This window comes from Pelobates fuscus, chromosome 12 (genome assembly GCF_036172605.1).
Source record: "Pelobates fuscus isolate aPelFus1 chromosome 12, aPelFus1.pri, whole genome shotgun sequence".
Taxonomy (NCBI): Eukaryota; Metazoa; Chordata; class Amphibia; order Anura; family Pelobatidae; genus Pelobates; species Pelobates fuscus.
The window spans coordinates 94,805,252-94,820,442 of record NC_086328.1 but is presented as its reverse complement, the minus strand read 5'-3'; the positions used below and the strand labels follow the sequence as shown (position 1 = coordinate 94,820,442).

The 15,191-nt window shown below is 42.5% G+C and overlaps 1 protein-coding gene across 2 annotated transcripts in view; it reads left to right on the top strand.

Moving 5' to 3' along the window:
- The window catches only part of CDHR5 (cadherin related family member 5), a 77,319-nt gene that overhangs the window by 51,737 nt on the left and 10,391 nt on the right, over positions 1–15,191 (top strand). The window contains exons 9-14 of one of the 2 annotated variants that reach the window (XM_063438694.1): positions 3,943–4,040; positions 5,569–5,775; positions 7,028–7,144; positions 9,383–9,449; positions 11,630–12,169; positions 12,200–12,688. In XM_063438694.1, the coding sequence (XP_063294764.1) occupies positions 3,943–4,040; positions 5,569–5,775; positions 7,028–7,144; positions 9,383–9,449; positions 11,630–12,169; positions 12,200–12,688 (1,518 nt within the window). Of the gene's footprint in view, positions 1–3,942; positions 4,041–5,568; positions 5,776–7,027; positions 7,145–9,382; positions 9,450–11,629; positions 12,689–15,191 lie in introns of both variants that reach the window. The other variant, XM_063438693.1, reaches the window with a different exon arrangement.

The window sequence follows — 15,191 nt, the reverse complement described above, 5'->3', positions numbered from 1 at the left end:
AACGCTCCAAATCTCGCGAGAGTGAACTCTAGCCCTGGAACCACCAGGGATCCAGAAATGTCCCCCTCCTCCCAGTAAAGGTAAGAAGGGAGGGGGGGACATAAAGAATATTTGTTTTAATTAAATTAAATTGAAAAAAAACCATATAAGAAGGGTTGGGGGGCTTTTTTTTTTTTTTACAATATGTGTTGTTTTTTTTTAATTTAATTATTATGTATGTATGTATGTATGGGGACAGTGTATGTGTGGGGGGGAGCAATGTGTGTGATGAGAAGGGTAGGGGGCTTTTTTATAATCACACACACACATACACTGCCCCCATACACACATTGTCCCCATACACACACACTGCCCCCCATACACTGCCCCCATACACACTCTGCCCCCCATACACACACTGCCCCCATACTCTGCCCCCCATACACGCACTGCCCCCCCCATACACACTGCTCCCCATACACTGCCCCCCATACAGGGCCGGTGCAAGGATTTTTGCCGCCCTAGGCAAAAGAAAAATTGCCCGCCCCTCCCCCCATGTGACATCACAATGCCCCACCCATATGATCTGCCATATGAACTAACGCCAGTGCTGCACACTGTGTTTACATTAAAAAGCCTGCAGGGACAGGCTATAGACACTGGAACCACTTCATTAAGCTGCAGTGGTTCTGGGGACTATAGTGTCCCTTTAATGTGAGGTTAAAGATTAGTGTCACTAATAATATACTAGATTGCCTACTTACAACCAGATGAAGATGGTGATGGGCACTGGCTGCAGTTTGGCTCCACTGGTCTGGTGTAGAACCGGATCTCTGGAGGCTGTTTGTAACTGCGGTCACAAAATTCAATGTTCTGGGAGAACAGGAAGCAGCTCCATTTTTTTGAGGCCCCTTACACAGCTCAAGATCTGGGCCCCAGGGCCTGACGGTGAGTATGCCCATAAGGCCCACCCGTAAGTCCACCTATATGTTCCGCCCATTAAATTCGCTCACAGGGAGTGTAGTGTGTACGGGATGTGTTATGTGTTATTGTAGAGGATCTAATGTGTGTGCTTATGGAATGTAGTGTATAGGCATACCAGTTTGTGTAGGTGATGCAGTGTGTTTGTGTGTAGTGGAAGCAGTGTGTTTTTGTGGTTGTGTTTAAGGGATCCATTGTGTGAATCTGTGTTTGTATGCATAAGGGATGCAAGGTGTGTGTCTGTAAGTGTGTGCATTGAGTGTGTGTAAGAAATGCATTGTTTCTGTGTGTATGTAAGAGAAGCAGTGTGTGTGTGTGTGTGTGTTTGCATGTGTGTGTAAGGGATGCATTGTGTGTTTCTGTGTATGTATAGGGATGCATTGTGTGTGTGTGCATGTAGTGTGAAAGAGCTCTCCCTTCTGTCCTCCTTAGTGGTCTCTCCCTCCTCCCTGTGTTTTCCTCACCTCCCCTTCTCCTCATCTCCACTTCTCCTCACCCCCTCTCCTGTGTTCTTCTCACCTCCCCCCATGTCTTCTCACCTCCCCCCATGTTCTCCTCACCTCCCCTTCTCCTCACCCCCCTCTCCCTGTGTTCTTCTCACTCCCCCTCCCTGTGTTCTTCTCATCTCCCCCTCTCCTCACCCCCCCTCCCTGTGCTCTTCTTACTCCCCCCTCCCTGTGTTCTTCTTACTCCCCCTCCCCCTTTCTTCTTACTCCCCCCTCCCCTCTTCTTCTTACTCCCCCCTCCACTTGTCTTCTTCTTACTCCCCCTCCCCCCTTTCTTCTTACTTCCCCTCCCCCATTTCTTCTTTCTCCCCCTCCCCCCTTTCTTCTTACTCCCCCTCCCCCTTTCTTTTTACTCCCCCTCCTTCTTACTTCCCCCACCCCTCTTCTTCTTACTCCCCCCACCCCTCTTCTTACTCCTTCTTCCCCCTTCTTCCCCCCCTCCACTTGTCTTCTTCTTACTCCCCCCCTCCACTTGTCTTCTTCTTACTCCTCCCTCCCTTGTTTTCTTCTTACTCCCCCACCTTCCCTCTTCTTCTTACCCCCTCCCCTCGTTCTTCTTCCCCCCCAGTTCTTCTTACCCCTCAGTTCTTCTTACCCCCCTCCCCTCCCCCAGTTCTCCTCCTAACCTCACCTCCCCTGTAGCGTGGCCGAGCTCCTCTCCGGTCCGCGGTACAGGAGTTTCTGTTTCCTATACCCGGCAGGACTGATAGGAAGTGCACACTAAGTGTGCACTTCCTGTCAGTCCGGCAGGGTCGCGGACCGGAGAGGAGCTCGGCCACGCTACAGGGGAGGTGAGGCAGTGCGGCAGCCGCCTGAGTGCTCTCTATAGAGCGCTCAGGCGGCTGCAACATTTAAAGGGCCGGCGATGGGGGCGCCGGGCGCCCCCTCCTATATTGCGCCCTAGGCGGCTGCCTAGTTCACCTTATAGGAAGCGCCGGCCCTGCCCCCATACACACACTGCCCCATCACACACTGCCCCCTATACACATACTGCCCCCATACACACACTGCCCCCATACACACACTGCCCCCATTACACACACTACCCCCATACGCAAGCACTACCCACATACACGCACACTGCCCCCATACACACACACTGCCCCCATACACACACTGCTCTCCATACACACATTGCCCTACACATACACTGCCCCCCACACTCACACATACACTGCAATCCACACACACACACACTGCAAATGTCACACACAAATACTGACTCACACATACACTGCCCCCCTAACACACACACACACACTGCACCACTGACATACACTGCCGTCCTCACTCACATGCTGCAACCTTCACACACGCACACACACTGCTCACACACTCTCCCCCTCACACACACACTGCACCCCTCACATTGCACCACTCACACACACCACTGCTCCTATGCCCTACTACAGCCCCATTTCCCAGCAGACCTCAGGTAAGTTGTCAAACTGTTCTTAAACGGTTTGACTACTTACTCTGGGAGGGGGTCCCGGCACTATTGACACCATAACCACTACACTGAGCTGTAGTGGTTATTGTGTCTGGATTATTTCTTTAATAAAATCTACAAGTGCCCCTCCCAAGATCAGGCTCTGGATCCGCCACTGATTGCTTCATAGCTGAGGAAGAGAGGAAAACTCTTGAAAACTTGTCTTTGAAATATTATGTTAGCCCAATAGACCAACCAGAGCTAGGAGGGGCTGCAGCAACAATGTCCACATCAGACAATAGAGAGGAGACAGTGAGATAGAGCTGACCATGACAAGGGATAGTGGGGTGTGGTATGGAGACTGGGACCTCATTGCATCCAGAGCATTGCTCTGAGATCCATCCAGGAGGATGTGATCCCAGCTCTGCATCACTGTCAGAGGGGCAGAGAGGAGAGGCGGACCGGTAGAGTTCCTATCACTGAATTCTGCGTGATCAGGTAAGGAGGACGTGATTGCGCAGCCTTCACACTTTGTTCTGGGAACCGTCATAGAAGACGTGATCCCAGCTCTGCAACTTTTTGGGGAGGGGATGGAGAAGTTGTTTTTGGCCGGGCTAGAAGTAGTTGAGCAAGGGGGAGATCAGTCAGAGTCCCCACCAGCGATGCCCAGGGTCCCAGGCCCAACATATATATTATTTATTTATTTTTTACAGGGTGCAACAATTTTGTGGAGAGTGGGTAGACAATAGTATGTCAAACTCCCATTGTATATCATGAGTCAGGGCTGGGGAAGGGACATTAGGTTGGCCTGTTTATGATAATGATTAGAATTCCATATAACTCTATATAACATTAGTTTGGAAGCACTGTCACATTTTGTCAGTACATTATACCATTTTTTTTTCACAAATGAGAACCCACGTATAATGTGTTTCTTCTATGATATGAGGATATGACTGATTTGTTTTTTAAGTGCATTTTCTTGATAGCAACCTTTTTTTCCAATCATTAAATAAAAATTTTTAAGTATTCGATTTTTCTTGGCAGGGAATAATGACAACATCTTTTCTATGGACCAGTCCACTGGAAATATAACAATGCTAAAACCAGCTGATCAGCTGAGACCCATTATCATGCAGGTCATGGTAAGCAGAGCCTTAATGAATGGTAAAGTAGTTATTTAGTGCTTGTTGGAGTACACATTTAATATGTTGTGACAATTCTATGAAGCAGCCATTTGTGAGAAAGTATATATGGCATCTTTTAAGGGTAATCTATACATGAAATGTTTGGTCACTGTAGTGAGAGAGGCACCAGTTGTACCTTAAAGAAAGATTATAGTGTCAGGAATACAAACATGTATTCATGACAGTATAGGTCTACATGCGCTGTTTAGCTTCCAGGCCACCCTTTACCCCTGTTAAAACTCACTTTTTTTTCCAAGAACTGTACGGGTACTTTTAAGGCTGGCACCACTCTGCCTCCTTGGCTGAGATCATCAAAATTTACTATCTGAGCTAATCTAATGTTTTCCTATAGGAAAGCATTGGGAGGCTATTGTGCTTGCATCTCAATGCATCAATGCATCTCTATGAGGAATGTTCAGGGTCTCCATGCATAGAGTGGAGATACTGAACAAAGGTGCTGCACATTGTGCAGCATTGACCCAGGAAGCACCTCTAGTGGCCGTCTGAGTGGCTGCCACTAGACGTGTTCCTAGGCAGCAATGTAAACCTAGGGCAGTGTATTAAATTGGGGGGAAGGGCGGGCAGTGTATTAAATTAGAGAGGTGGTAGTGGGGGCAGTGTATTCAATTACAATGGAGGAAGGAGGGGCAGTGTATTAGATTAAAGGGCAGTGCATTAGAGTGGAGCAAAGGGGGGCAGTATATTGGATTTGTGGGCAATGTATTGGATTTGTGGGCAGTGTATTAGAAGGGAATGAGAGGGCAGTGTATTAGATTGGATCTGCATGGAGCTGTTGAACGATCCCCATGGAGATGCTAATTGGCTGCGCAGCTTTTTGCCACACATGCACAATAGCCTCGCAATGCTTTAATATGGGAAAGTTTGATGATCTCAGCCAAAGTGAAGAGCACACTCATAGGACTTCAAAATAAACAAGATAGCGTAATTTGTTTTTTTCGGCTGTGCAACAGCATACATTCACCATTTAATTCCCATTACCAAGCTTTTCTTAATATGTCAAGGTAATGTGTCCGAAACATTGGTTATCTGCAAATGCATGTCTCCTTAAAATAAATCCGCTTTTTTGTTTACTTTGAAGCCCTACAAGCATGAGGACGTCCAGTGTCAGTTAGGCAACTATTTTTATCCTGTATGTTTCGAAATAAACCTACATTTCTATGAAAATTTAAATTTTAGTTTTTTTGCAGCACACATAAACTTAAACCTTGTTTATTTGGCCAATTTCAGCCTTTGAGTTTGACATGCTTGATGTAGGTCATCATTCCATAGTGCAAGCTATTAAGCACTGTTTACCCTGTGTACCTTATACAGAATTGTTTACACACCTATCTAAATCATCAGCTGGTCATAGTTGTAGGTCACAGAGGTAAATGCAAAGCATACCATGTAATACATTGTCTGTATTTCTCAATGTCCATCCCATGATAATGAAGAATAACTGCACCTGTGTCTATGCTATTTGTAGGGTCACCAAGCAAATGATCCCTTACAGTATGCTATGACAACAGTCCAAATTGAAGTCCTGGATAAAAATGAACACCCACCAACCTTTGAAAAGAGCAGTTACCTTGGGCAGATAACTTCTGGTTCTGAAATTGGAAGTTTCATACTTGATTCGAGTGGTCAAAGTAAACCCCTACAAGTATTTGCCATGGATGAAGATTTCCCTGATGTAAGATATCCAAAATGTGTTAACCTGCAGTGAATGGGCTATTTGGCAAGAATTACTAATTGGTTAAGATTGTTCTTTAGACAATGTTTCTAGGGCAAAGATCCAGTATTGGCATTCATTCACTATGTGTAATTTTACAAGTGGATTACAAACCACATTATTTAAGTGCACTGCAATATATATTTAAAATTAAATTTTCACTGGACCAATCTCTGCCATGTCTCAAAAAATCCTCTTTAAACTTTCCATGCAACCAAAAAAAGATATTTTGGCAGGACGTTTTACTAGAATAGTACTAAAACTGATAAATGGCAGGTAATAAAACTTTCCTAGCAATTTAGATGAATTGTTCATTTTCCAATCCTTTGGGATTTACTTGTCTCATTTGAAAAACAAATGTAGGTTATGGTCCATCCTATTGAAGCTACTCTGTAAACGTTCATGCCACTGGACTTTTCCCAAGAAGAGCATCGGTCTGTTAATAAGAAGGGACTGAGTATGACAAAGGGGGAAAATGGAAATTGGTAGCTGAGAATGACAGGGTAAAATTATGTAGGGAAAGAAGGTGAGATGAAAAAGAGGTGAGTCAAGAGAGACAAGAGGAAGAACTGAGAAGGCTATAGACGGAACATGGTGATTGAGGAAGACAAGACAGGCTAAGAACAGCAGGTGAAATTAAAAGAACAAATAGTTTGAGATGTATAATGGAGCAGGCCTAAAAATTAAAGTAGTGCCAAGAAGGACAGGAAAATTGAGAAGGGTAGCGGTAAGGGGTGAAATAGGTGGATGGAAAGAATAAAATGCAGTGTGCATGAGAACCATAGAGAGGCTAAAAGGAATAATTGCTGGGACATATGTAAAGGACAAAAAAAAGATATTGTAAAATAGTGGAATTAGAATAATAAGAGGAGAGAAAGAAGGGCTGTTAATATTCTGAAGAGGACCAGAGACTGACATGGTGGTATAAGAAGAACAATGGTGGAAGGAAGAATGAACTGATACAGAAAGAGAGGAATGTGAAAGACAAAAGGGGTTTAAATAGGGTGTCTGAGTAAAGCACATATAGGGTGGTGGTTTATGAGAAAATAGTGTGATTGCTCATGGTTTGCACTAGGATTTAAAAGTAAGACGAAAATATGGAATTTGCTACTGAATTCTATTCGAGAAAATATTGAATATATATAAATAATTAGTGCACAACATGAAGTGCTGTTTGAGTCAGATTGTTATTTTTTTTCCCCCTCTTTTATAGAAGGTGAACCCAAACATTATTTATATAATTCAAGGTAATAATAATTTCACCATTACTCGTGATGGCTATATCAGGACCAATGCAGAATTCCAATCCCCATCCTCCACAAATTTTATGGTAAGTTTAAATATAATTTTATCAGAATATTCTGTAATAATATATTAATATATTTAGGAATGGTTTTGGCTTTGGATCAAGATATAGTGGGTGTAACTAGAGGAAAACAAGGGTCTGGATTTCTGTAAAGGAAAAGAGTGTATACCACTACTCCATTTTGATATGGAAATGTTGGCTTGAAAAAGGTGAGTGTTATCCTAGTGATGTTATAATGTTGCCACATTGAGAATACAGTATCATAGTGCCATGTATAATAATGAGCTTCATTACAGCAAGGAGCACAATGCTGTACGTGGTGCTGTAGCGACAACATTTGAGTTAGGAGGAACCTTAGGGTTGTTGTTTAGGGTTCCGGGTGGCTTGGGTTGAAGGGCATGTAAAGTACCTCCTGTACTTCGTGAAGTACATTCGTTTACACACTACCGAAATGCTAGAGGCTTAGTGATTATAACCCGTTCGCATAGTATACTAGTTCATACTCTCCCGAAATCCAATCCGGTCGTAAGAATAAATCAATCGGTTCGCCGTTCACATACCCAAACATCAGTTGAGACTTGATGAAATGTACAACTGGAATGTTTTATTCCGCCCAAATGGCCCACTTATATACACAGACCCCAGCATTGGGTCTCAAGCAAAAGCATAGTAAAACATGCCCCAAACACTCCCACAACACGCCCGGAGTCTCTGTGTCTGGGAGTTAATTTAGTGTACTTTGCTTAAACTAATTATCTGCCAGGCACTAGAGTTACAAAGTATAAAACATATAAATTTTAAAATATACATAATATATATGTACGAACACCCACAAGCATTATATCCCGGATATCCTGGATCTGAGCGCCCAAGTTGTCCAGATCCCACGAACACAGACAAATTGCCACAAGGGTAGAGTTTTGACCAACAGCACACGTAGCGTCTGCCCAAATTAGTTCCAGAGAAATAGTGGTAGTGGTCAGTCACTTTCAGGAGTTCAGAACCAAACAAAATGTCGAATGGTTCCCCTGGCTCATAGGTAGCGATTGTTCGCCTAGTTCGTGAAAGCAATTCTAACAAACATCGCTCTCCTGTCTTGTTGGGAAAAGAAGCAGGAACCTGTGTAAAACCACCGGTGTTCACAAGGTCGAGTATCTGACTTACAGTTCCATACACTCGACGACCAAGTCCCGCTGCCTGCGTTCGTGCAACAAGATGGCCGCCATTTTCTTCAGCACGTGTTGTTTGGTTATACAAACGGCGGCCACACGGGTAGAGCACTTAAGTCTGTGGTTTCTTTGAAGTTCAATGAGCCAGAGCGTGGTCGGTGTTCGGTAGATTAATTTACTGAACACAGGGGAATTAACTGGTATAATAAAACACAGTATTTTTGAACTTGCCTTCCAGATACTGTGGACTTTAAATAAAATAACTCTCATCTGGGCTGATGGGAGCTATAATCCTCAAATCAGGTACCCCTTAACAATATGTCCCCCTTAACCCAAAGCTTCCTATTCTTAAGTCCCCCTTAATCATGTCTTTGTATCCTTAAAAGGCAACTGTCACTTACCAAGATCTTTAATATTTTGTTTACGTATATATTTTTTTAAAGATAACATGTGTTTGCGAAGTTTGAAAAATGAAGTTGAATGTAGAAATCCAGACTGTGTTTAGCTCTCTTGGAACTGTAATACATTTAACCCCTCACCTATTTCTGGGTGCACAGGTCCTTCCCATTTTAAATAATTTTACCCTTAACCCAAAGCACAGGGAAGGGGGTGGGGAGAGGAGGGCAGCTATGTCGTTCTCTGTTTCATTTTAACAATACTGTAAATCAAATTACAAGAAGAGAGCTTGGGTAGTTAGCATCCAAGAGCAGTGTTGTAATATAGAGTTTGTTGAACATGGCGAGACTGAGAGATGTGTTAAAGAGTGAAGCAGAAAGGTACACGAAAGGACTGGTGGATATTTAGTAACTTCCCATGTAGAATACTAGAGCATAAACTCCAGGCAGTGTAGTTATAGTGGCTGCCATTAAAATGTTAACATAGTAATGTCATATTTTTTTTAAATCTTTTTAGAAACCAGTTGAAGATGCAATAATAAATCATAATTGATACTGAATTATTATTTTTATTAGATGTACATTTTTATTTTTAGTCGATTAAAATAAATCATAATAAATTACATTGTATTACTTGATTTTTAGATAGAAAACCTTAATGTTCCCTTAAAATCGTAATATTTTATTCCCTTACACAGGTAACTGCAACTGACAGTGTCACTAATGAATTAGCTACGACGTCAGTCACAGTGGAGATCACCCCAGGTAAGATTTCCTGAACAAAGAATTTATTCTATTCTTGATTTAAAAAAACAAAAATAAATATTCTTACAACTGAACTCCATCCAACAGTTGTAATTAATATGTTAATGCTTTAAATGGGCATTCTAGAACCCTATTGCACTTCAGCTTGATTAAAAGCTGTATTTGTGAAGAGTCCTCTTCTTTTCCATTTTATAAAAAGTACAAATTTCAACATAAATACTTAATTTTATGAATTAACCTTGCCACCACACCCCTCTGGTTGTCAATCAAACAACCAGTCCTTTAACTTCCTGGTTGTTTAGCTCAGTTGAGCAAAATTTAAAAGGCAGGTACTTGCTCAGATCACCGTCTAGCAAAGACTTCTCATTGAGCTGCATTGGAAAGTTTTTGATTGGACAGACACAGATAGTCTGGGCTGGGTTAGGAGGGGAGGGCTTGCAAAGGCTGCAGACAAGAGTTCTGCAGCTTTTACAAGCTACTTTAGATATACCTTTTGTAAAAAAAAAATGCATGATTAGAAATGTGTATGTTTGGGAATATTTGCTAAACAGTGATTCATATTTGGGAAGTGGAGTGTTTCTTAACCATCAAACTTATGTTTCTGGGCCATCAAACTTATGTTTCATATCATGGGTCATTAGACAGTAATACGAGATAATATGATGAACAGAAAAAAAAAATACTAAATACTAAAGTTTATTTAAATGATTTAAAGCTGCACTGTCAAAAAATATATAATTTTTATGAAATACTAATTTTGATTGTGTTGGAATTTCACTGATATTTCCAACCAGTCAAGAGAAGTACTGAGACTAAGTATGGACTACTTTGTCTCTGTATATTTCCTCTATCTGACTTTCTTAGACTCTGGGCAGAAGTACAGTGTCAACCTTGACAGCTGCCACCAGTGCTGGCTGCAGGGAATTGGCTCTGCCTATGAGGGTCTCACAGGATCCTCCATAGACCTCAATGCTGTACTTTCGCTAATGAAGAGGAGCCACCGGAACAAGATGGAAGCAAGAAGTAAATCTCACCTTTACTTGCCTTCGCCTGGGCAACGGACTCCCAGTGACAATGTCACCGTCGGTGGTCTTTGGGAATTGGTCACAGTCCCCAGACAGTGACAGTTCTGCTTTAACAGTTATCAATTATATCCTAAGTTCCACTATAAATGATGTCGAACCTGGCTGAGATGACTGGGTTAACCACAACCCAAAGTATTCAGCCTTTCGTTACATCAAGGTTGGACTGAATTGATATTTATTATGTGGATCATGCATTTCTTTAAGTCAGAAGGTAGCTTAGTGTGAGATTCCTCAATAGAAGGTAATTTTTAATGTAGCAAATTAATCATAATTGATACAAACTATTTTAAGGGTGCTCTTTAATTAAAAAAATCTGAAATTCCTCCCCTTTTCTGTTGCTGGCTTACAACTCCCATAGTAGCAGTACCTGGAAAAAGCCATAAAATAGTTTATACTTTGTTAATATTTCTGGACATCATATAAATTGCTGTGAGAGGAAAATACTGAAGTAAAATTGATTATTAATATAAATTTGCTTACACTGATAGGTTCATTTATGCACAATTAGCTTCACTGATTAACTGATAATAAGTAACCAATAGAGTGATAAAGAGAAGGAGCAATAAAAAATTTATTTTTTTATATATCCTACATTTATTAAATACGTGATTTATAAATATAGTTTGAGGGATTTTTGTTTTTACTCTTCCTCCTTTTTTTGAATCCGTTGGTCACTTCTCACTTGATCTGTGAATAAAATCAACATTAACTGGCTGTCCTAAAACCATCAATCATCTTGTTTTTAGGCGCCATGGTTGGAAATCCGAGTCACAAATCAAACAAAACTTTTGTTCATTGTCGGTTTTGCTGCCTCGTGATTCATCCATATGGAAGTCCATTTCAGAGTTACGGAATATAAAAGACCCACCAATTGCCCAAAATACAGACAAATTGCAATTAGTTTGAAACCAAAAGCACATGTCTAATCTTTTGTATAACAAAATTCATTATCACAATGATGTCTATAGAAATATGTATAGTCAGTGAAACTATATAGTACAACAGGAGTAATATGCTGCCATTCCTAAGCAAAGTTGATACTGCCAGAGATAAAATTATGGAATACATTCTTAAAATCTCTGAATTTTTATTTAGGCATCACCACACCTGCACCAACTACTACTACTCCTATGATAAGTACTACTACTGGAACACGCAGTACTACAAGTTCTATTATTGGAACAGGTACCACTACAAGTACCACTCCTGGAACAGGAACAACAATAAGAACCACTTCTGGAACAGGTACAACTACAAGTACCACTCCTGGAACAGGGACAACAATAAGAACCACTTCTGGAACAGGTACCACTACAAGTACCACTCCTGGAACAGGGACAACAATAAGAACCACTTCTGGAACAGGTACCACTACAAGTACCACTCCTGGAACAGGGACAACAATAAGAACCACTTCTGGAACAGGTACCACTACAAGTACCACTCCTGGGACAGGAACCCCTACACGTACAACTCTGGGAACAGGAACCACTATAAGTACAACTCCTGGAACAGGAACAACAATAAAAAACACTCCTGGAACAGGTACCACTAGAAGTACCACTCCTGGAACAGGTACCACTAGAAGTACCACTCCTGGAACAGGAACTACAATAAGAACCACTTCTGGAACAGGTACCACTACAAGTATCACTCCTGGAACAGGAACCACTACAAGTACAACTCGTGGAACAGGAACAACAATAAAACCCACTACTGGAACAGGCACCACTAGAAATATTACTCCAGCATTAGGCACCACTGCTAGTACTACTCGAGGAACAGGCACAACTACAAGTACGACTTCTGGAACAGGCACCACTGCACATACCACTCCTACTACACGTGGAACAGGTTCAACTACAAGTACCACTCCTAGAACAGGAACAACAATAAGTATCACTCCTGGAACAGGCACAACAACAAGTACCACTAGAGGAACAGGCACCACAACAACTATAGCTCCTGGAACAGGCACGACTAGAAGTACAACTCCTGGAACAGGCACCACTAAAAGTAACACCCCTGGAGCAGGCATTACTACAAGTACCACCACTAATACAGGCCCCACAATAAGTACCACTACTAGGACAGGCACATCTTCAAGTGTAATTACTGGAACAGACACAGCTACAAGTGTCAGTACTGGAACAGGTATGACTGCAAGTACAGCTAATGCAAAAACAATCCTACAAGCACCCTTACTTACCACTTCTACTACTAATAGTTTTATTGGTACCACTGCTAGTACCATATCTAGAAGCAGTACCAATATATATACCATACCTGAAAAAATCAATAACACCTCTGGGATAAGCACCAAATGAAGCCTGACATAATGATCACTATTAGTATTACAGGCACATCTTGGCATATCTAATAGCACTGAAACAGGCACCATTGTGTCTAGTCTAGTATCCAATGCAGTTAGGAGATAAAGGCCTCATTCTAGTTTGGTGGGGAGAAAGAGTGTAGAGGAAGCTTGACCAATCAGTGGTGGATGGATAAGGACGTCCGGTTCTCCAATAGCATGGTCTCCTCACTATCTTACTCACTCAGGTGCAAGGATTTTTGGCTACAAAGGCTACAAAGGCAAAGATGAATTTTTCCGCCTACCTCTCCCCCTCCACCCCCTAATTTTCACCCAAAAATGCATCTTCGGCTGTGTGTCTCTTAATACCCTCCTTGAATTTCTTATCTTCTTTTGTGTTTCTTATCCATTCTTTTGAAAGTCTTACCCCCGTTAGTGTATTTTATCCCTATTTTGTCTTACACCCTCTTTAGTATATCTTATTCCCCCCATTTTTTTCCATTTGTGTGTCTCTTACTTTCCTCCAGCCACTTTGTGTGTCTCTTACTCCCTTCCAACCCCTTTGTGTGTGTCATTGTACACCAGCCTTTTTGTGCATCTCTTTCTAACCAAGCAACTTTGTGTGTCTTTCTCCCACCAGCCCCTTTGCATTTCTCTTTCTCCCCAGCACCTTTGTGTGTCTTTCTACACCAGAATTTTCATGTGACTTTCTCCCCTTCCTCGGCGTCTCTGTGTCTCTTCCCCTCCCCAGCTCTTTTGTGTCTTCCTCTCCCTTCCCCCCATCCCTTCTGTGTGTCTCTTCACTAAGCCCCTTTCCATATCTCTTTCTGTCCTTCCAAAACCCCTCTGTGTCTCTTTCTCCCCTCAGCCCATTTTGTCTATCCTTTTCTCTCTTTGTCTCATTATTCTCCTAGTCCCTCTGTGTGTCTCTTCCCTCCCAGCACCTTTTCTCTTTCTCCCCACAGTCCATCTGTGTCACCCTAGCTCCTCTGTGTCTTTTACCCCTGCCCCAGCCCCTTTCTGTCTCTTTTGCCACTACTCCAGCCTCTCTGTATCTCTTTCTCCCCCAACCCCTCTGTGTATCTTCCACACAGCCCTCTGTGTGTCTTTTTCTCTCCACATCCCTTTGAGTCTCTCTGTGTGTCCCTTCCCCCATCATCTTGTCTCTTTCTCCCCCAGCTCCTCTATGTGCCTTTGTGTGTCTTCCAGTCCTTCCATGTGTCTTATTTCCTCAAATGCATCTCATTACCCCTGCCCCAGACCCTTTCTGTCTCTTTTGCCACTACTCCAGTATCTTCCCCACAGCCCTCTGTGTGTCTTTTTCTCTCCAAATCCCTTTGTGTCTCTCTGTGTGTCCCTTCCCCCATCATCTTGTCTCTTTCTCCCCCAGCTCCTCTATGTGCCTTTGTGAGTCTTCCAGTCCTTCCATGTGTCTTATTTCCTCAAATGCATCTCATTTCCTCCAAGCCTCTCCCAGCCCTTCCATTGAATGTGTCTCATTATGCCTCAGCCCCTCCATTCTATGTGTCTCATCCCCCACACCTCCATTCTATGTGTCTCATTACCCCCACCCCCTCCATTCTATGTGTCTCATTACCCCCAGACCCTCCATTCTATGAGTCTCATTTCCTCCCCTCCATGTGTCTCATAACCCCCAGTTCCTCCATGGGTCTCCTACAAACCCCATGTGTCTCATTCCCTCCCCCCATGTGTCTTACCCCCTCCCCCTCGTGCCAGTTCACCTCCATCAATTAGCATGGTCAAGCCGTGGATCGCAGTAGAAGAGCTTGTTTCCCTCTATCCTGACTGATATAGGAATAGTAGTTGGGTGGTCCATGTGTGCACTTCCTGCCAGACCGGTTAGTCTCTGAAGGGAAACTGAAACAGAGGAGGTTGCAGGGTGTTGCAGGGGCACTGAACCCTTTTGACAACTATTTACACTAGTGTTACTTCCCCCAAGGGCAAACACCATTGATACTACTCATGAGGGAGACATAACCCATGTGATAGGCATTACCAAACGATGATATATATAGTAGGTAATCCCTAAATTCTGCATATGTGACTTCTGATCAGGCAGACATATGACCAGGTTTAACATACTCATAATATTCTATGTTTAAAAAAACTATTCTAAAAAAATGAAATATAGGTTTTTAGTTAATTAATTTCATTCATTAAGAAAATAAATAAATTTCTCCCTCCTCTTTACCACTCCCTCCGCCAGCCCAGAGTGCGCGCATGGGTTCTGAGCCAGTAATACATTGAACAAAATTATAAACGCAACACTTTTTGTTTTTGCCCCCATTTTTCATGAGCAGAACTCAAAGATCTAAGATTTGTTCT